The sequence below is a fragment of the Xenopus tropicalis genome, chromosome 2 (assembly GCF_000004195.4).
Source record: "Xenopus tropicalis strain Nigerian chromosome 2, UCB_Xtro_10.0, whole genome shotgun sequence".
Classification (NCBI taxonomy): domain Eukaryota; kingdom Metazoa; phylum Chordata; class Amphibia; order Anura; family Pipidae; genus Xenopus; species Xenopus tropicalis.
This window is the reverse complement of record NC_030678.2, coordinates 143,586,384-143,609,658: the sequence shown is the minus strand read 5'-3', so window position 1 is coordinate 143,609,658 and position 23,275 is coordinate 143,586,384. Positions and strand designations below refer to the sequence as shown.

The window sequence follows — 23,275 nt, the reverse complement described above, 5'->3', positions numbered from 1 at the left end:
TGTATAGATCAGAGAACTTTTCACTACACTGAACAGCACAGAACATATTACTTGTATGTATGTATAACTTTATTTATAAACGCCACAAGGGTACACAGCGCTGTACAATCTTACAGAATACAAAATTACACACAGGGAGGACAAGTGATATAATAAATAAATACAATAAATACATATATGTATATATATATATATAAGTGCCATGTGGTATGAGACACAATAGGAAGCAGGTCCCTGCCCCGTAGAGCTTACAATCTTACTTAACATGTTGCTTTAGTGTTGGGTCTTTTTGGTGTCCCAACTTCTGTCTCAGGAAGTTGCTTGGTCTGAAAAACACAGAGAGGTTTGTGGAAAGTTTTACAAATGTTCCAGCCACATATGGGATGTCTAGGCTTCTCTTGCTATGCTCTTCCCTCTATTTGTTGGTCTGGTTGTACTCTGATTGTTGCTTGTATCCACAAGGTTTCAGAACTCCTTTGAGATGCTTGTATTCCTCCTGTTTAGCCTCTGCGTTGGTTGCCACAGTTTTAACTCGATGGTGTAGAGTTCTTATAACACCCAGCTTATGTTTCAGAGGGTGGTGGGAATCAAACAGCAAATACTGGCCAGTATGAGTGGGTTTCCTGTATACTTCAATAACAATGTACCACCTCCCTTTGATAACTATTGCATATCTGAACCAATGACTTGGTCCTGTTCCCTTGGTGTTAAGGGATTTCTTTTCTACTTCCACCATGTTAAGATTCACTACTATGTGAGACAGAGGCCAACCCATGGCACAGCCATGTTTTTGTCTATAAAAATTTCCTTATGCTTGGAGTAAGTGGTATTACAACATAGGTCCAGTAAAGAACAAACTTGTTCTGGGTTCAGTTTTGTTCTGCAGCAGAGGGTGGTGTCTTGTTTCAGCCTTTTCAATTGCTTTGGTCGTGTAAATATTGATTTAAATATTGATGTCACATGACAGAATATCATTGTCTCGTCAGTCCAGTTTTACGTCATGCACTTTGTAGACAAAGTCCATAGAGTTCTGATTGTGGTGTTCTGAATCTGGAGTTTAGGTGTTGGTCACATATTTAGCAATGTTATGAGTCAGAGTTAATGCTGCTGGCCATTGGCCTCAGATGGGCTTCTTCCTTGTGTATTTTAGGGAGTCCTGTTTCGTGTCTGTTTCTTCCTTTGAAAAAGGTGTTACCACCTACTTTTTGAGTTGACTGAGTGATGTTTGAGTAAATTGAGTGTCTACAAAGAAAGGCTCTGCATATAATAATAAGACAGGGCCTCAGTACTAGAAATATACTACTGATCAAAGTCAAAGATACAAACCTCACATTCTTTTTCCATTACTGTAAAATGTGAGAATAATTCACTTATGTAGCTAAAGAGTTTCCAGAGTACCCTGTATAATATATTAATCATAAGCTTTCATAATTGTGTGGTGTTACTTAAAGACCACTAGATGGCACTAGTTTCTAACCAAAAATGTTCACAATCCTGGCCATTCAAGCTCCCTTACCTTACATGAACCCAAGAGACTTTCACAGCTCACTTGTTAGACAATATACAACAAATCCCTTCATTATATAGAGGCAACACTATTCAACAACATTCCAAAGTTACATGCACCTAGAAAGGAGGGGCTATTTGTTATGGTTTGGGGAAGGTCATTTAAAGCTGTTTTTCTGGGCATTTTACTGATATACCAATAAGCCAGCTTTCTCTCTAAAAAAAAAACATGCATTTGTGTTTAATATAGGGAAGCAAATGTGGCCATTGACTTAGAGCTGCCAATAGAGCCTTATTTTAACCAAAAAAGCCTTATTTTCTCTGCCACATACTGCACAGATCCAAGGGTAACTGGAGGGCCTGGAGTCCTGGAATTAGTTATTCACCCCATATCTTCACACATGGCACCGTGTCAGACTCTGAGGGGACAGAGCAGCATTCCTATCCATTCCTTAACCCAGCACTAAGCTTCTGTTCTATGCTCATTCTGTGTCCCTTACATAGATTTGGATATGGTACCCATCCTGCTAGTTAAGGAATATGAATGATAACAAATAGGCTATCTCAGATGGAAAGTGAGGCAGCTACTTGAACTGTCACACAGTAACATCCATGGGTTACAGAATCACCACTTGACAATGCAGAAGTGACATCATCCCAGTGCAATGATGTAATTACAATGCATTAAGTAATCAGATCTCTTTTGGCATCTTGTCTCTGAGTATTTGTGTGAGTTCCTGGGTGCACTAAAACTCTGCTGGATGCTGACATTGGCATTATTTCTAACTACATGTGATGGCTGGGGGAATGCTACCTGCTGAATGAGTAATGCTGACTCTAAGGGCTAAACTCCATGGGATATTTTGATCAGATTTTGTGGGTCAGATTTTATCTGATCTTGCCATGCAGCACCACACAACAGCACGTAAGTTGGATCACACAAGTTGAATGGTGTGTTTTGTTCCTGCATCCACATGCGGCACTCAATATATTTCAATGAGGAAAAAAAATTTTGTCAGACTTTATCTCGTCAGATGAAGACGCAGCATGCAGTCAGTCGTGTCAGATGGCAAACGTTATATGTAGTTACACATCAGATTTTTTCAGTCCCATTGTATTTTGATTAATGTGACTACATCCAACTTATAGAATGCATTTTAACAATCCAACACTATTCAACTAAAGCTCTGGTGGAGTTTAGCCCTTAAGCTTGGTAAATAAGGAATATTGGTCTGGGGATATTTTCCATAGTAAAGCTAGGGCACTACAGTGCACAATGGCATTCGTCAATATTTCAAACTTCCTAATTTTCCTACTAAACTACTGACATCTATAGTGAAAAAGCATTTTGGTGGACTGGCAGTTTATTATGCAGCCACAAGATGGTGCCCAAAACAAAACAAAAATACAAGAAGTTTGTGAATTACAGGTTCAGTGAAGAGTTTTCCCATTTACAGTTAATTCAACAGCACACTCACTTCTACTATTTCTACTAGAATTGTAAATACAGGCACATCATGGATTAAATGCACTAAGGTCCACCTACATAGTTACATAGGGTTGAAAAAAGACCAGAGTCCATCAAGTTCAACCCATCCAAGTAAACCCAACACACACAACCCACACCTACCAATCTATACACTCACATACATAAACTATAAATACAACCACTAGTACTAACTGTAGATATTAGTATCACAATAGCCTTGGATATTCTGATTGTTCAAGAACTCATCCAGGCCCCTCTTAAAGGCATTAACAGAATCTGCCATTACCACATCACTAGGAAGGGCATTCCCCAACCTCACTGCCCTCACCGTGATAAACCACCTACGCTGCTTCAAATGGAAGCTCCGTTCCTCTAATCTAAATGGGTGACCTCTGGTGCGTTGATTGTTTTTATGGGAAAAAAGAACACCCCCTATCTGCCTATAACCCCCTCTAATGTACTTGTACAGAGTAATCATGTCCCCTCGCAGGAGCCTCTTTTCCAGAGAAAAGAACCCCAACCTCGACAGTCTAACCTCATAGTTTAAATTTCCCATCCCCTTTACCAGTTTAGTTGCACGTCTCTGCACTCTCTCCAGCTCATTAATATCCTTCTTAAGGACTGAAGCCCAAAACTGCCCCCATACTCAGGGTGAGGCCTTACCAGGGACCTATAAAGGGGCAAAATTATGTTCTCATCCCTTGAGTCAATGTCCTTTTTTATACATGTACAACTGCTCTTTATATTCCTGCATTTATGACAAAATGATAGCATTTTAGGTGTGACTGAGGTTCCATGGAATGTTAATTAACAGGGAACTAAAAACTCCCCAAATAGTAAAAATTGCTTATTGATTTTAAAATAGTAGCTAATGCCTTGCTTCTGGAAAAGCAGTGATAAATATGTGTGACTCACTATGGCCGTTTAAACAGTTCTACATTTGTACTGAGGGACAGAGGCCGGTGCATGGGCCTGGGCATCTGGTCCCCCATTCTGGCACAGAAACAAGATTTTGGAATGATACAAAGCTTGTCATAATAACAGTGTCCACAAAATGGCAGCTGCCTGCTTGCTTTGATTGAGTAATTCCAAGACTGAAGGAAACAAGATTTATATTATTTATATAGAGTAAGTAAAGTTTATTTTGCTCAACTAACAATATAGAAAATAATTTGGAGTTATTACTTAGGGTGACAGGTCCCCTTTAAATACAAAGCAGGGCAGATGTGGGTTATTTGAGCCTCGGTGTAAGGCTTATTTTGGATCTCAATCCATACATGGTGACACCCCCTAAAGAGTGTTGGTACATAATAGTAAGGTGCAGGTTAGCAGGGCCAGAACAAAAAGGTAAGAAGGTAAGACACGCTTAGCAGTGGGCAGGGGGTATTATCACAGGAACAGGGGAAGTGCAAGCCAGGGGCTGTGTGAAACTAAAAAAAGTAGAATAGGGGGGCTTGCAACTCCAGTTAGGTAATAAGAAGTGGGGATGTAGGGTGCTGGCCTGACAGTATTGCCTAGGGCACCAGTACTACTTGGCCTGGCTATACAGCAGGGGTGGGCAAACTAATCCGGCCCGCCGAGCATTGGTGTGTCTCACTTTTCCTAAGAGACCGCAGTCCCCAATCTTGTCTTTCAGCAAACCCCGACACTGCAAGTCTCATCACGCAAGACTTGGCGTCAAGACTGCATGTAAGCGCAACGCAAAACCTAGGGGACTGACGAGTGGAGACGGTGCTGGCCCGACCCGACTGTCAAATTTTAAAAGTCAATGTGGCCCCTGAGCCTAAAAGTTTGCCCTCCCCTGCTCTACAGGTTAGTGTACAAAATCCGAGTGGCAAAAAATACCCTTTAAAAGCGCAAAATTACATTTTCTCCTAAATAAGCCCTTGTTTTGTCCCTAAATTGTGTCCATGGCCCTTTGGGCACCTTGGGTGTATAGGCTCTCATGGTGGTGGTATGATTATAGAAAAAATTCAGTCTTTTTTTTGTTGTCTGGCTCAAGTTGGAGCTCTTAGAAGACATAACTCATTACATGTGTGATTTACTATTGGGAGCAGCGATTCTGGCGGTTATATTATTACTTATTATTATTGCAGCCTGTGTCGCACACATGATTACTGAACCTCCTATTTTTTTGTAATATTGTATTTATAAGGGCTGTGACGGACAAAGAACGTAAAAGATTTTTTTAATTCTACCCTGTCAAAAAGTTGTAAACAGGGAAACTATGAGTGGATGCCTGCAGCCGGCCATACCCTGCACACAGTACCACACACTACTAATAGTATACGCTCACTGGAACAGTAGAACGTAGCCGAACTAGCCGAACGTGGCTACGTACCGCGTCACTGCGCTGATACACTGGCTGTGTGACGCCACTTCTCGCGAGATGAGACTTGCGCTTGAGCCTTAGTTGCCCGGCAGGAGCCGAGGACCTGGGACATGTAAGCGGTGTTGGGGACATTTAAGCAGCCACAGTGACAAGGAAATTGGCCCTGTAAGCGGTACGCAGTTGCACTGTTATTATCCTATAAGCTGCATGCTATGGAGGTGTAGAACGTAATGTCCACATTGCACATAGTTCTGATCTGGAGTAATGAGTAATTGGTAAAGTGCCTGTGGATATAAGTTTCGTATGTTGAAGTTACACATGCTGCCAAAATACAATATAGAGTGGCTATAGAGTTCATATGGAGTGTATGTCAGGTCTAGGGGACTAGCCACACTGTAGCCCTCAGGTCTAGGGGACTAGCCACACTACAGCCCTCAGGTCTAGGGGACTAGCCACACTACAGCCCTCAGGTCTAGGGGACTAGCCACACTACAGCCCTCTGGTCTAGGGGACTAGCCACACTGCAGCCCTCAGGTCTAGGGGACTAGCCACACTGCAGCCCTCAGGTCTAGGGGACTAGCCACACTGCAGCCCTCAGGTCTAAGGGACTAGCCACACTGCAGCCCTCAGGTCTAGGGGACTAGCCACACTGCAGCCCTCAGGTCTAGGGGACTAGCCACACTGCAGCCCTCAGGTCTAGGGGACTAGCCACACTACAGCCCTCAGGTCTAGGGGACTAGCCACACTACAGCCCTCAGGTCTAGGGGACTAGCCACACTACAGCCCTCTGGTCTAGGGGACTAGCCACACTGCAGCCCTCAGGTCTAGGGGACTAGCCACACTGCAGCCCTCAGGTCTAGGGGACTAGCCACACTGCAGCCCTCAGGTCTAAGGGACTAGCCACACTGCAGCCCTCAGGTCTAGGGGACTAGCCACACTGCAGCCCTCAGGTCTAGGGGACTAGCCACACTGCAGCCCTCCTTCTGTAGAACCACAACTGAGTCTTGACAGCTGGAGGAACACAGGCCAGACATAAGCTGGCCCCCATGCAAGAAAGTGTACATTGCTTGGCGAGCCCCAGATTGTGGACAGTGTCTGTAAAGCTGGCAATACCCATACTGATACTTTCCATACTTGCTGGCAAGTTGCTGATCCACAAAGCTTGTGGATCAGGCAGGTTTGAAAATGTAGTCTATTGCTGCTGCACTGTGTTGCCTGTGGTACCTAGGCCGATTTGGAAGTAAAGAGGAGCTGCAGTTGTTCTTTCCTTCCTGCTCTTCTGGTCATTGAGCCATCGTTTGACCACCACTGTTTTCTGCCTGTAGAACACCCAATCGGATGTCATGAACACACCTGTACTGTAGCACGATGAGTGATATTAAGGTTTTTTTTTGTATAACTGTAACCTTGTTATGGGGTAATGGTTGGCTGTTATAAAGTGTTATACCTCAAGTAGTAATGTGCGGGTTGACCTGCAACCCATGGGTTTACCCATAGGTCAGGCTGGTTAGGATTAAAATTTGGGTGACCTTTGCAGGTTTGGGTGTAGGTCAGAAGAAGTGCACTCTTTCTCTTCTCCCGAAGTTCAGGTTAAGGTTTTGCAGGTTAGGGTGGGAGATGGGTTGAGTTTTTCCTGACCTGCACATCTGTAACATGTGGTTTTTTTGGTTTATTTTTGTTTTTTCTGGTTTCTTGTCATCACATTATTTAGCTATTGGAAACAGAGTTTCCATTGAAGCGGAGACCATTGGCATATATGTCAGGAGAAAAAAGGGAACCCTTAATTGACTCAGGGCCAAATTAATTACCTCCCCAAAACAAAAAGTTTAAAGGATGTGATCAACTGAAGCTATTCATACACACCAATAGAAGCTCCTGTCCCTCTGCAAGCACCCTGTTAATCACTTAATGTAAATTGTGTTTTAGGTCTGCTAACATGAAATTCCTATGCCATCCTTAGAGAAACAAGAAGAATGTCTCTGATGAATGAGAATATCACCTAACCAATGAAACACTTGGCACCATTTTTGGTAAGAATTGTACTAGAAAGCAACTGTATTACAAATTGTTTGTAAGCATGTTATTAAGAATTCACATTATTGTGAAAAAAAATTGTAATACAAAAAGAATTTTCTGTGAGTGGCAATTATGCTGATCAGGGCATAATGTCAGAGTGGGCACACCCTGGGTTATTACCACTTTCTCCAGAGAGAGAGTGTACAGAAGATAGATAGTCCATAACAATTGGAGACAGGACCCTATTCTAAAGTCTCGTATTTCTACCAACCAATCTTCACCTTTAATAGGGGTAGAACTATAGAATCTTTGGTGCCTCCAAGTTTATTCACAAAAAATAGTATTATGGATCCCTTTAAAGAATTTGTGTGGAATCATAACTCTAAAAAATACAAGATTCCTTTTTATGCTAACTTCAATACTAGTGAGTGCTGCCAGAAAGTGAGACTACCAGAGACCAGTCAGAAAGTGGATTTCAGAACATATTAATTGTGCCTCTAGAAGGGATATGGGTTCATTTGGTTAAACAGCATTAAGGTAGGGTTTTGGTTTTTTTTAGGTGATATTTGTATGCTTTTAGAGTAATTTATTTATTTATTTTTCAACCTTAACGAAACTTTATAAGATCATTATTTACATTTACATTTTTAGATTAATTGTAGGTTAAACACTGTGCTTATATCCATTCTTTGTTCTGTTTTGCCTACAGATGTTGATTGCACGATACAGACTGTAGTGGCCCTAACAAAAAGACTTCTGTGGAATGAAGCTCCAGCGGGTACAGCTGAAGTGTAAGAATTTGCATGAGTTTCTTCAGGAACTCAGCCCAGGGGTGCTCGATCAATTGTACAACCATCCAGCAACATGTTTGGCTGTGTTCAGGTATGTGCTGGCACTGTACTGTTACCTATTGGCTGTCTAAATTTGCTATGAAACAATATATTTCAAATTTAAGAGAGTAAAAACCCACCAGTAGTTAGAAGGTGCTGTGATTTTGTTGCCTGAAAAGCGTAACTGAATGGAAGTGCAAGACAACTGTAGCTCTCGATGGTCCCATGCATATCCAGATTGTTGGTCAGTAATGTCTTGCAAAGTACAGGATACGTTTGTGGTGCTGTATAAATACATGCTTATATACATACATGTAAATCAGATGTCCATACAAAAGGCATATTGAGTCATTGTTCAGATCTAGTAGAAATGCAGAACATTATTAATTCTTTATTCTCACTTTCATAGGGAACTCCCAGGACTGGCCAAAAATTATGTGATGCGTATGCTATTTCTGGAACAACCCTTGCCTCAAGCTGCGGTTGCATTATGGGTTAAGAAGGAAAATTTCAAGTAAGATCTGAGAAACAAATATTCAGCACAAACAGACTAGTAAATAATAAATCTAAAGCTGTGGGAAGTTTATTTTGGATTACCTATTGAATGTCATTTGTCATAAGAGATGTAAAATTTCAGTGTGGTTTTTTTTCTTGTTTGTTTTGTTTTTGTTTTGTTTTTTAGAGGAAAAGGAAAGTTATAATTACTGGTGGGTGCCAAAATGTTAGGTAATCGCAAATGATTGTAATTACTTACCTGATAACCCGGGCAGGTACTCCTGTTAGGAAAGAACTGCACTGTGCCTAGGTATCTGTGACTGACAGATCCTTTTCTGTCTGTCTTCATTCTCCAGAATCCCAGGGCCAGCACATGCACAGTAGGGTGAAAATGTGGACTTTCTTGTTAAAGTTCAGCTTTTCACTCTACTGCATATGTGCAAGCAGCATGAAGATGGAAGAGGATCGCTTGGCCTCAGATACCCCAGGCTGGCGCAGTTTTCGGCTAACAGGAGCACCAACCCAGGGTATCAAGTGATTACAATCACTGGGTGTACCTAATATTTTGGCACTTCTTAGTGATTGAAATGTTCCTTCTCCTTTAAATAAATAAAATATATAAATAACTCAACACAAAAAGTCAAACAGAAAAAAAATATTTGTATTGTGCTTTTTTTTAAAATTAAAGCATTATGGACAGGTTTTTAATGTTTACATAAAAAATGTATGAATTTTCAGGGAGCATGAGGAGAATACACAAGTCCTGACTGGGTTACGGCTTTGGCACACACAGCAGCTTCCTGGTGGGCTACAGGGTCTGATTCTCAATCCAATCTTTAGAGAAAATCTTAAAATAGCTCTGCTTGGCGGGTAAGTATAATAGCCTTTCAGTTTCATACCTATAAAACCTGTTTCTCTTACGTCCTGGGGGACACAGGGACCATGGGGTTAAATCCCCTCCCATCAGGAGGCAGGACACTTTTACAGAGCTGAATGCTCCTCCTCCTCCCCTATATAATGCCCTTCTCCCACCAGGCACTCAGTTTTTTAAGTGTCCTCGCAAAATCAGGAGGTTTGACAAAGGCCTTTAGTAGGCCCAACACAAGGAAAGCGCCGGTTTGGGGATTAGCCTCAGCACCAGGGGCATGACCTGAGACAGCTTGCTGAGCTCACCGTGTCAGCCCCCAACGCGGGATACTTACCACAGGCAGTCCCTGTAAGGACCAGGATCTGTGAGAACGGGCCCGTAGACCCAAGGGGGGAGTGTGAGGTTCCCTCTAACCTCCCCCAGTTGATTCCCATCACGGCAGCAAGGCCGCCAAGGGAAACCCCCAATAAGGAAGGTACGGATGAACCACAGGACCGCGGTCCAAAAGTGGTAAACTATGGCAAAAGGGGGGTAACCGAGCAGTAACACGGGGAACATTCGCGCCAATGTTGCGCACGCACTCGCGCGCATCACGGGAGTGACATCCGGAAGCAGAGGGGGTACTTCCGGGTTAACCCAGGAGACAACTCAAACGCAAAGCTACAGCAGCTAGCGACTCACTCAACACACTAGGGTCTTCCTCAGATTCTGAGGAGGAACCACTCAGCGACGGGGAACTCTCACCCTCAGCATCTGAGGGAGAGGATCCTTCAGTCACAACAGACCATTCCAACAAGGTGGACGACCTAATCACTGCCGTAATGGAGGTGCTTAAGGTCGAGGAACCTACGTCAACATCCAAACAGTCCAAGGGGCTATTCCGCAGGGCTACCAGTCATTCCATTTCCTTTCCAGTACATGAGCAATTACAGGCCATTATTCAGGAAGAATGGAATACACCAGAACACAAGTTTCAGATTACTAAGAAATTTGCAAAGCTTTACCCCATACCTAAGGAGGAGGTAGAGAAGTGGGGTAGTCCCCCTGTCGTAGATGCACCAGTGTCTCGGCTTTCCAAGAGCACTGCTCTTCCAGTCCCAGACGCTTCAGCGTTTAAGGACGCCACTGACAAAAAGCTGGAGGGTTTCCTTAAAGCTATATATACTGCCTCGGGGGCAGCTCTTCGCCCCGTCATTGCTATGGCATGGGTAGGTAGAGCTCTAGAGGCATGGTCAGAACTTATCCTCACGGGGATCCGAGAGGAAGCATCCGTAGAGGATATTGAAGCTTCGGTCTTACGTATGCAGGAAGCAAGCTCATACCTGAGTGATGCATCCTTAGATGTTCTCAAAACCGTGGCGCGTTCTTCGGCTCTGTCAGTCGCGGCACGCCGCGCCTTATGGCTTCGTCTCTGGTCTGCGGACCTGAGCTCTAAAAGATCTCTTACCTCACTACCCTTTAAGGGTTCACGTTTATTTGGTGAGGAACTGGAAAAAATTATTTCTCAAGCTACGGGGGGTAAGAGTACACTCTTACCCCAAACAAAGCCCAAAAACAACCCCTCAACAGGAAAGAGGAGATTTTTTCGGGGCCAAGGATTTCGTAACTCCAAGAGTTCATCTCCAACCAGACAGTTTCATCATAAGGGAAGATACAGCCCAAAGGGCAAGCCAACCTGGCAATCCAGAAAATCCTCAAACAAGACTCCCAATGACAAACAATCGTCAGCATGACTGGCAGATCAGATCACGACTAGATCTGCCGGTAGGGGGAAAACTACAATACTTTGCAGAAAATTGGACAAGACACATAGCAGATCCCTGGGTAACCGAAACCATTTCATCAGGTTATCACCTCGAGTTCCGTCGACTTCCCCCGACAAGATTCCTTATGTCCAGGGTGCAAGAGATCCTCTAAAACAGTCTGCATTTCTTTCGGTGGTAAAGGAACTGATTCAATCCAACGTAGTGATTCCAGTACCTCCAGATCATCATTTCACAGGTTTTTATTCAAACCTATTTGTGGTACCAAAAAAGAACGGGACATTCCGTCCGGTTCTCGATCTCAAACGCCTAAACAAATGGATCATCTACCGACGATTCAAGATGGAATCGGTACGCTCAGTTATTCGAGCAATGGAGCCAGGGGAATTCTTAACATCACTGGACATGAAGGACGCCTACCTTCATGTTCCGATATTCCCACCTCATCAAGCGTATCTTCGGTTTGCATTCCAGGGTCAGCACTTTCAGTTCACAGCCTTACCCTTCGGGCTCTCATCAGCACCACGGATATTCACAAAAATAATGGCTACAATGGCAGCCCACCTCCGAGTCCAAGGAGTGTGTATCACTCCATACTTGGACGACCTTTTGGTCAAGGCTCGATCAAAGCATCAAGCAGAGAGAGATCTAGAGAAGACTATGCAGACCCTACAGGAATTCGGATGGATAATCAACAGACAAAAATCGTCCCTTGTCCCATCCCAGAGGATGCCTTTTCTAGGGTTTCTTTTCGATACCCTTCAAGGAAAGGTTCTTCTTCCGGAAGAGAAGACACACAGACTTATCTCATCGGTACAGGACCTACAGACAACTCACAAGCCATCAATTCGCCACTGTATGAAAGTGTTGGGAATGATGGTATCCTCAACGGAAGCTGTTCGATTCGCGCAGTTTCATATCAGGCCACTTCAACGAAACATAATATCAGAATGGAAGAGACACGAATGCCTCTCACACAGAATCAATCTCGATGTCAGGGCATGGAGATCACTGGAGTGGTGGACAATGCCAGCACATCTGTCTCAAGGCCGGTCGATAGAGGAACCAGCATGGCAGGTGATAACGACGGATGCCAGCCTGTCGGGCTGGGGAGCAACATTCCAGACACAGATAGCCCAGGGTCTATGGTCAGAATCGGAAAAGAAACTTCCGATAAATATACTGGAGATCAGAGCAATCTTCCAAGCACTACTTCGCTGGGAGAATCAGTTGACAGACCGAGATATCCGAATCCAGTCGGACAACGCTACGGCTGTAGCATATCTGAACAGACAAGGAGGGACGAAGAGCCTTGCAGCGGCAAACGAGATAAGCAAGATATTTCGCTGGGCAGAGTCAAGAATAAATCAAATCTCAGCAGTCCACATACCAGGTGTAAAAAACTGGGAGGCGGATTATCTAAGTCGACATTATGTGGATCCGACAGAATGGGAACTGAACGGAGAGGTCTTCGATCTCATCACGGCCAGCTGGGGTCAGCCAGACCTGGACCTCATGGCGTCTCGTCACAACCGAAAGACAGACAGATTCATAGCAAAGACCAGGGACCCTCTGGCAGAGGAGGCGGATGCCATGACAGCGAGATGGGTATTCTCACTAGCGTATGTATTCCCTCCGATAGCGATGTTGCCACGTATTCTAAAAAGAATAAGGCAAGAAGAGGGTACGTTCATTGTCATCGCACCATACTGGCCAAGGAGATCTTGGTTTACAACCCTGATGAACCTCTCAGTGGAAACACCAATAAAATTACCACAAAGAATAGATCTTCTAAGCCAGGGTCCTATTCTACATCCCAATCCAGGAATGTTCAATTTGATGGCTTGGAAATTGAGAAACTAATCTGGACCAGGAAAGGATTTTCATCTGAAGTGGCACAAACTATGATTAAAGCCAGGAAGAAGGTGTCTTCCAAGGCATACCACAGGATTTGGAAGCTGTTCATGGAATGGTGTTTGGACAGGAGCCTCTCTTACCAAGGTGCAGGAGTTCCCATGGTTCTTCAATTCCTGCAGGATGGTTTGAAAAAGGGCTTAAGCCTAGGTACTCTTAAGGTCCAGGTATCGGCTCTTTCTATTCTTCTACAATCGCGACTCGCGCTACAGGAAGATGTAAGAACATTTCTACAGGGGGTAGCTCATATTGCGCCACCAGTGAGATCGCCAGTTCCTCCTTGGGACCTCAATGCGGTTCTTTCGGCCCTAATAAATTCTCCATTTGAGCCGTTACCTATAGTGGAGCTAAGATGGCTCACATGGAAGGTCGTATTCCTGTTAGCGATTTCTTCAGCTCGCAGAGTTTCGGAACTCAATGCATTATCTTGCGAATCTCCATACTTGATATTTCACGAGGAGAAAGCAGTATTGAGAACGATGCCTTCATTTTTACCAAAGGTGGTATCATCATTTCATTTGAACGAGGAAATAGTGATTCCTTCATTCTGTTCTTCTCCTAAGAACGAAAAAGAAGCCAGACTACACAATCTGGATGTGGTAAGAGCCTTACATACGTATGTGGATCGCACGGCTCATTTCCGCAAATCAAAATCACTGTTTGTCATCCCATCTGGCAGCAGAAAAGGACTACCAGCGTCTAAGGCCACGATAGCCAGATGGATTAAGGAAGCGGTACGTCAGGCATACATTTCCCTACAAAGACCACCTCCATTTAGAATTACAGCCCATTCTACAAGAGCAATCAGTACCTCATGGGCGTGTAGGAACATGGCATCAGCTGAACAGTTGTGCAGGGCAGCAACCTGGTCCTCTGCACACACATTTACAAAGTTCTATAGGTTTGATACCTTTGCCTCCGCTCAGGCGGCATTTGGACGTAAGGTACTACAAGCGGTAGTATCATAAACTAAGTTACCTTAGTAATACCTGAGTTATCTGTTTTCTCCCTCCCTGTTAGGGGACTCTTTGGTATGTCCCCATGGTCCCTGTGTCCCCCAGGACGTAAGAGAAAAAGGGATTTCTTACTTACCGTAAAATCCTTTTCTCTCTAGTCCTATGGGGGACACAGGACCTCCCTTCCCAGAAAACAAGGGAGATGATCTTGTTCTTCTCAGCCAAGTTTAACGGTTACGTTTTAGTTAGCATTTTGCTCGGTTCTTGTTACACAACTGAGTGCCTGGTGGGAGAAGGGCATTATATAGGGGAGGAGGAGGAGCATTCAGCTCTGTAAAAGTGTCCTGCCTCCTGATGGGAGGGGATTTAACCCCATGGTCCCTGTGTCCCCCATAGGACTAGAGAGAAAAGGATTTTACGGTAAGTAAGAAATCCCTTTTTATGAAACTTGAGAAATGTAAATATATAATTTATAATTTGTACACACGCTGTTTTCTCCTGTCGCAAGCATTGCTAGAGCTAGGCTAAGGAAGTCACAAATAGTCCTAAAAAACACATCAACTGCACAAGTACCAATCTGGACACTGTTCTGAAATAGCTATTGTGCTGAGATGAGTGCTTAAAGAGGACAGAGAGATGCAGTTATTCTAAAGCAAGGATGGATGATTTCAAGTCATGGGAATTGCACAATGGAATAAAATATGGTTAATTGGTAACATGTTGTGTTGGTAGATGTCTCTCAGCATTGTCATTAGCTTTCAATATGCATGAGCTATTATTAATACTCTTTATTGTAATTATTTGCATTAATATATACCTCAAGTAAAGCCATCTCTTTAATATCCAGAGTGGACCTGAATGGTTCTAGCCAGGCCCAGGTGAACTTTAAGGCCAGGCCTGATTTGAGTAAGTATTTATTCAAATCCAAGGATGTCTTACTTACTGTGGGCGAGAATCATATATCCCTAGTGGAGAATCACATAGGAAGACCAGTGAACCAGACAGTAGTTATGTAATTATGAGACACTAATGATGTTTTTGTAATAATATAGTTACCTGTTTTAAAGCAAATATTTTATTGGTTGCTGAGATTTACTGCTCCTGTGCAAACTTAGCACCTTTTATTACATTTGGGGGTAAAGTCTGCCCAGGTACAGTATCCCATGGCTGATTTTGTACTGTGTTTTTCTTACCTTCATAGGGGAAAACCTTGGGCAGATGATGGTTGCCTACTAGGCCCTGATAAACATGGAAAAGATGTGGTCTCGTTGGATAAGTATGCAGAAGAGAGATGGGAGGTGGGCACTACTTTATTTTATTTGTTTAATACTTCTGCTTTTCTTTTGCTAACTAAAATATTTGGTTAATGTATGTGTTGATATGAAACTTATAGTACAGGTATAGGAGCAGTTATCCAGAATACTTGGGACCAAGGGTACTCTGCAAAATCTTTGCATAATTTGAATCTTTATACCATAAGTCTACTAAAGAAATCAATAAAAATTTAATTAAACCCAATAGGACTGTTTTACATCCAATAAGTATTAATTATATCTTAGTTGGGATCAAGTACTGTTTTATTTTTACAGAGGAAAAGGAAATCAATTTTAAAAATCTGAATTATTTGATTAAAATGGAGTCTATGGGAGACAGGCTTTCCGTAATTCAGAGCTTTCTGGATAACAGGTTTCCGGATAACAGATCCCCATACCTGTATTGTACATCTGCAGTAATCATTAGTAACCCAGTAACTGTGTGGCTTACCATTATAAATGTTGTCTTTAACATTCCCATTTGAATAGATTTGTTCAATAAAAAATTCTGTTATTGTGTGTTTTATTTATAATTTGTTCTAATCCCTAATGTAATAAAACTATTATGTTTCGTGTTTTGTATTAGGTTATTTTACATTTTATGGTTGGGTCTCCAAGTGCTGCTGTTAGCCAGGACTTGGCACAACTGCTTATACAGGCCGGCCTTATGAAAAGGTAAGACCTGTTCTCATTGCACGCATTGCTTGTTCTGAGTATACTTATTAACATCCTTATGTATATAACTTATATTCACATATCTTATTTATTAAAAAAACGACTTATGTGTCATTTGGCCAAGTCATTTATTTTTGTGTTCACGGCATATATATAAATATATTGGGGATTGCTGTAGGTAAAGGATAGCCGTAATCCTGAAAAATAGCATAAACCTGAAGAGTAATTTCAAACCAATGTAAATATCAGGCCAGTGGCACAAGTACCATATACAACAGCAGAGAAACATCAGCTACCCCTCTGTTGTGTATACATAATATTGGAGATATATCTGTCATTTAAATAGAAAAGGGCCGGTGATTCTTTCTGCACATAACATTTTTCTGCCAGCATATTTCAGCTAGTAGGAAACCACCTGTTATATTGCTTTTGAGCATTTCTGGGTTAAAACCTGTCTGATGCAGCTTGTTTATGGTTATGTGCCAAAGCACAAGCAGACATAAATTTGAGATCATAAAATTAATGTTTTAATGAGCCAACCTTTTGTAATTCAGTTGTAATTTGTGGGGCTTATGTATTTACAGTGGTTCAGTTTGTTCAATTGCAGTAGGTCATAGCAACCAATCAAAAATATATTATTGTTAATCTACCTGCAAGAGACTGATCACAGATAATAGCTGATTGGTTGTGCTGAGTTGCTTCACTGAGGTAAACTTGCTCCTTTTTAGAAAATACACCCCGTGATGCTATTTTTGTGTTTTTCATAAAGATATATGTGTGTTTTTACTAATTCCGTTCTGCGCATTTTATTTTTCTTGTAGTGAGTCTGGGGAAGCCCCCTGTATTTCATCAGCTGGCTTCCAATTTTTGCTTTTGGACACACCTTCTCAGCTCTGGTATTTTATGCTTCAATATCTCAAATCCGCAGAGGTAAGTAAATCTTTTGTCACATATTTGTATCCGCGATCATTTATTCCCTCACCTATTAAAGAATGAGATGATTTTCTTCATCCTTTGCCACCTATGCCAAAAAAGGTCAACATGTTGCTTACCGACCCCTTGGATGTTGCTCTCCGTGCCCCCAAACCAGGTAGTTATTATAGAATTCCTGACTTGGTGGCAAGTTTTGGTTGAATAAAAACAAGATTTACTACCAAATAAAGCAGGGATCCCCAACCTTTCTTATTCCTCATAGTCAAATGAAAAACAACATGGAGAGCAACACATGCATCATAAAAGTTCATGGAGGTGCCAAATAAGGGCTAAGATTGGTTATTAGGCAGCCTCTATGCACACTATCAGCTTACAGGAGGCTTTATTTCGTAGTAAATCTTGTTTTATTTCAACCAAAACTTGCCACAAGTCGGGCAAGGGGGTCGGTGAGCAACATGTTGCTCATGAACCACTGGTTGGGGATCATTGAAATAGAGTCTCCTGTAAGCTTATAGTGTGCATAAAGGCTACCTTATAGCCAGTCTTAGCCCTTATTTGGCACCAATTCTTTTTACATTTGATTGTGGCTTCCGATTAAGAAAGGTTGGGGACCCCTGGTCTAAATCAACCTAGTAATGTCCAGTTTACTCAATACAGTGCCCCTAGATAAGATACCTACTTGACACATACTAGGGCTTGTTTATTAAGCATGGTGCAAAGCCTACGTTTAGCCACATTACATTTAGAGGGGGCAGGTGAAATTGTAGAAGTTTCTTCGTATAAATGAAATAACTTAATGGCAAATGGACTGAGACTTTGCTGTTTGACTGTTACTGTTAGGTCTCTAAATGGTTTAGTGTATAAACTGATGCTATTATATTATATATAATAAGTATCATATTCTCATCTTGCAATTAATAATACGGCCTTGTTTATTTAAGTCTCGTGGGATGATTCTGGTGGAAATACTCTCCTTCATGTTCCAGTTAAGCTTCTCAACATTGGGAAAGGTAAGCTAAAATGCTGCAACATTTGAGATCAGTGTAAAAGACTAATGAGTGCCACAGATGAATAACACAAAGAATGGGCCCAAACTGTAGGATTTTTAGTATTTAAGAGGAGCCAGTATGAATGCAAAGGATATGGATGCCAGTTGGGTCTATGGGACGGGGCTGTGCATTGGGAGGTATACAATATCATTATTGAAATATGGAATAATGTACCACCTATTGTAACTATGAAGATATTGGAAGTCACTGAGGAATTCTATGAGCATATCAATGCACAAGGCCACAAGGGAAGGTTAACATTCCACCTGCCATTCTGTCAACTTTTGACATTCTTTTCTCTGACTGATGTTGTTGGTATTAAAGACTTTACCTATATAATTATTAATACACATACAGGGACAGACTTTACTTTTCCTGTCTGTGTATTAATAAAATAAAGCAATTGCTTTCCTATATAAAATGCTAGACTGATGAGTTGCCTGAGCAAGGTGTGGGAAAAGAGGGAAATCAAATGTTACTTTCTTGTGTGTACAAACTCTTTCTGTTCCATCCAAAGGATTACTCTGTGGAAGGGATGAGTGATTCCTTACTTACTTTTCTTCAACACTTGCGTGAATTCGGCCTTGTGTTTCAAAGAAAGGTGAGTGGGTGGATATATATGTTATAAATATAAATAGGGATACTATATATTATATATATATTTATATATATAAATATATATATATATGGCACAAAGGGTGTTTTCATTGCTGCTTTCTTTTGACATTGGGTTCCACTACTTTGCATGTCCATTTTAATTAGCATTGCAAATATCAGGTGTCAGATGGCTCTAAATGCCATAACCATATGTTCTTCATGAATTGGACTTTATAAAAAGGCTTTCTCCATGTCATTAAAACTCGCCCAGCTAAATTAAAATCATGTCAAATATCATCCAAAACGTTAATATTAACAAACACTTAACAACCTGCCATGTATTGCTAGTATGGAAAAATGGAAGATTAACACAGCACTGCTATTCAGTTGTAATAAAAATTAGGAGAAAGATTAAAACAAAACTAAAGTTATCATACAAGGCAGATATTGGCTGCCAGTAGTTTGACTCAGTCAGCTGCTTATTAGCATGCACATGGCCCCAAAACAATGCTCTCTCTGATCAGTTTGCAGCACTTTTTGGACATATATATAATAAACAATGTATACCTTTTTTTTTTTTACACCAACAGAGAAAGTCCCGCCGTTACTATCCAACACGTCTGGCTATAAACCTCGCATCTGGAATATCTGGATCAGTTGTTGACAGCCATAAGCAAGGGTTTATTGTTGTGGAAACAAACTACAGAATATATGCATACACAGGTTAGTAATGCTAATAAACCCCATTTCTTTTGCCCTGTATTGTGATATAAAGCTCTGTGTTTGACATCAAAGCAACTGAATGCTATTTCTAAAAAATGATACTAACTGTAATTATGTTTTTTGTGTTCATTTGCATAGACATTGCAGCTTTTGGACCACTAAGTTGCAATCTGTTTTAATAAAACTGTTATTACTGTTATTACTGTTAATCATACTTGAAAGTTTTAGTTAACTACCCCTTTAACATATATTTTTTTAATACACAGCTGTACTTACTTTATGAGTTGCAGAATGTGTTTTTATTTACTGGTAAATTAGAAATGGCAAATTAGTCATAGGTAATAACATTCTAAATATTCACATCTCTTTAGATTCAGAGCTGCAGATTGCTCTGATTGCCCTGTTTTCTGAAATGCTGTATCGCTTCCCAAACCTGGTTGTGGCACAGGTCACTCGAGAGAATGTACAGCAAGCTATAGGAAATGGCATCACCGCTGAGCAGGTAACAATTTGTACACATTCTTTTCTTTTATTTCTGTATTACAGCATAACTGTTCATAACTGGGAACATTATGTAGATTTTGTAGATTTGATTTATATGTATATTATAAGTAAAAAAGAATTTGGATTATCTACTTCCAAGTGAGGTTGAAGGGTACTATAGGGGTATATGATCTATAATAAATGCATATTTCTAAAAGTCAAAAATTCCTTGGCAATAATGGTGAGAAAAAATGTAGTAGAAGATACATCAGTTGTTTTAGTGCATCAAAGAAATGATAGATACATACATACATATATACGTACATTCTAAATGATACATTCTGTAGTATGGTCATAGAGGAACATGGGGGATCAGATAGGTAATTTCAAAACTTCTGCAACTTTTAAGGCAAAATTATAAATAGCATGCAAAGACATTTGTGGTGTCAGTATCTGTTTAAGATTCTTGAATGTCTTAGTATTTCTATAAATATCCAACTAATTATTTTTGGTTTCTGCAGATAATCCATTTTCTGAGGACAAGAGCACATCCAGTGATGTTGCAGCAGGTGAGATGTGGATACAAGTGATAGATATTTTCCTGCTACAATGGGTTGGAAACAATTCAACTTTATGTGCATTTTTGCAATTTTCTACATATGCCTCTTTCCAGAACCCAGTGCTTCCACCAACAATTACTGACCAAATTCGACTGTGGGAACTGGAGAGAGACCGTCTACGTTTCTCTGAAGGTAAAATGCTGCCATTTATGATGTAATTACTTGGTCTTTTTCATGTTTGGTTACCTGTTCAGTTATTTTAAAAAAAATTATTATATACAGCTGAAAAGCTACTAACCCACTGCCCTAGAACATGTTGCAGACAAATTATTGTAGTCCTACTCTTCCTTATCCAAATAACATTTGGTATCACTTCTCAACATATGTAAATCTTTCAATGACTGAATAACAAAATCACAGCTCTAGAGTCATATATAAGATGCTTACAACGTCAGTGATACTAAGGTTGTTAAAATTAAGTCGCTCCTGTGAGCAGAGATGAGCACAAACAATTCTGTACAATTGTAGTGATTTATCCATTCCTTGCCATTTGAATCTTATATAGGGGTTGTTCACCATTAAATTAACTTTTAGTATGATGTTGGTATTGGTATTCTGAGACAAACTGCAGATGGTTTTCATTTTTCAGTTTTTTTCAGTTATTTACCTTTTTGTTTACAGCTCTCCAGTTTGGAATTTCAGCAGCTATCTGCTTGCTAGGGTCTAATTTTCCTTAGAAACCAGGCAGTAGTTAGAATGAGAGACTAGAATATGAATTGCAGAGTGACTGAAAAGAAAGATAAGGAATAAAAAGTAACAATCATAAAATTGTTAGCTAACCGAGCATCAGCATTTTGCTGCCAGGCTCAGTGACCCCATTTGAAAGCTTGAAAGATGCAGAAGAGGAAGGAAAATAATAAAAAACTGTAAAAAAATAAATAAATAGTGAAGACCAGTTGCTAGAAATAGGTAATTCTATAACATACTAAAAGTTAAAGGGGTGGTTTAAGTTGCATTTATGCTATTAGTAAAGTTTAAATACTGCCTTTTTGGCTTTTTTTTCTCTCCATTAGGTGTCCTGTACAACCAGTTTTTATCCCAAGTGGACTTTGAACTTTTGAGAAATTATGCACGAGACCTTGGAGTGCTGGTGTTTGAGAATCCAGCCAAGCGTGTGATGGTGGTGACACCTGGAGGACATTCTGATGTTAAGCGCTTCTGGAAACGCCAAAAGCACAGCTCCTAAGCTTTACATGTCATGGTCACTCTGGGTGAAACAACTGTAACTTTTATATGGGGTCTTCCAGTTTTGTGACAAAAAAACTAATATTTACTATCATTTGCTGCTAAGGAACACCCTCAATGTCATAATCTTTTCATCATCAAAGGGGGTTTTGTTCCCAAATCTTGCTTTTTAGGGTCCTAGGATTGAAAGGGTTATAATGATGGCTGCCGTGTGTTATGAAAGACTGTAAAATCACTTCCTTAGACACCAGATAAAGCAAGTTATATGTCCTTATTGTCTTCAGTGTTACTACTGTGTGGCAAACTTTGCTCCATCTGTAAATTGTGAATTGAGAAAGAGGGTATTATCCATACAGTGCAGATGTTTACGTTGGACCCCTGAAAACAATACCCAGCTTATATTAGCTTGGCCAGTTTCAACCATGCTATCCAAACAGCTGTCATGTTTGACACCTCCAAGGTTCAGTTTCAACAGACCACCCTAAAGTCCTGTCGCATCACAGTCCCAACAAATTGAAAATAATATCTGCCTCCGCTTGTCAGGTGGATGGTGAATTGGAAGCTGCAGAAGTGAGAGGAACTACATCTCCTTCATACTTTTTCACCATTATTCATGATTGACATTATTTTAATATAATCTGCCCTGCAAAAACACTGTAGGAGACATAATCGGTCCATGAAATATAACAAATTGGACAGCACTGCCCCAACTATGTTTTGCTGAATTAGTATAATTAAGTTCATTGTACAGATTTAAATGCACTGTTATTCTAATACAACGAAAAAGGTTTTTCATGAAGAACCTTTTTGCTTTTCCGTTTTGCACATCAGTAAATCTAGAGAGCTGTTCAAATATATGAAAGTTGATGCTACAAAGGTTTTGTAATAAAGAATCTCCACTATATAACAGTGAACATTATAAGTAATAAAGATAAATAAAATAATTACCTAGATTGTTTTCCTTGTTAGATGGAAGAAATACTCTGGTTAATCGACCGTTTGGTGTGATCCTAAATGGGCAAAATGGAAAAAACAGGCCCAATTATGACCCTATTTAGAGTGTGTAGCAGTAAAGGGTGCATAATCATCATTTTCAGCAGCCAATCAGCAGCTGAATTGTTTCAGCATCAGAACTGAAGGAAGTAGCAAAGGACAAACAGAACATGCTTATGATGATTATAAATACTTTTATTACAAATGTTTAATGATTTTGTAAAGTTGCTTACAATTAAAACTGATTTCATAAAGCCAAGTTTTATGTTTGGGTTTACAACTCTTAAAAGTTGTAGAACGGCAAAAACTCATACAGGAGGGTGTGAGGTGGGGAGCATATAGGTATCACCTTGAAAGCCCCTAGCTTGTGTATAATTCAAAAAATGCAAGCTGGAGAGCCCTGTGCTGCATAAGGTATCAGTGTAAAGCGTTTATTAGAAGCCCGTATGTTTCCTTGTCCTTTAATGCACACACTCTTGTGCCCACCATTGCTGTGCCCTTGTACCCTGCGGTGCGTTTATAATGTGGCACAGGG

The 23,275-nt window shown here is 40.9% G+C and overlaps 1 protein-coding gene across 4 annotated transcripts; it reads left to right on the top strand.

The window, feature by feature from the left end:
• The first annotated feature begins 5,355 nt into the window (after nt 1-5,355).
• gtf2h4 (general transcription factor IIH subunit 4) lies at nt 5,356-22,996 on the top strand. 4 transcript variants are annotated; one of them, XM_012957841.3, is made up of 15 exons: nt 5,356-5,492; nt 7,288-7,357; nt 8,053-8,225; nt 8,583-8,687; nt 9,407-9,538; nt 15,371-15,467; nt 16,069-16,157; nt 16,979-17,087; nt 18,032-18,100; nt 18,657-18,740; nt 19,327-19,459; nt 19,831-19,961; nt 20,464-20,511; nt 20,616-20,694; nt 21,576-22,991. In XM_012957841.3, exons 3-15 carry the CDS (start codon nt 8,107-8,109, stop codon nt 21,746-21,748), a joined length of 1,368 nt encoding a protein of 455 aa, XP_012813295.1. In that variant the 5' UTR covers nt 5,356-5,492; nt 7,288-7,357; nt 8,053-8,106; the 3' UTR covers nt 21,749-22,991.
• The last annotated feature ends 279 nt before the right edge of the window (nt 22,997-23,275 follow it).

Coding starts and splice junctions, on each gene's coding strand:
- gtf2h4 (XM_012957841.3), top strand. CDS start 8,107: ATGAAGCTCCAGCGGGTACAGCTGAAGTGTAAGAATTTGCATGAGTTT. Junction 9,539..15,370: donor AAAATAGCTCTGCTTGGCGG/GTAAGTATAATA, acceptor TTACCTTCATAG/GGGAAAACCTTGGGCAGATG. Junction 18,101..18,656: donor GCTTCTCAACATTGGGAAAG/GTAAGCTAAAAT, acceptor TTCCATCCAAAG/GATTACTCTGTGGAAGGGAT.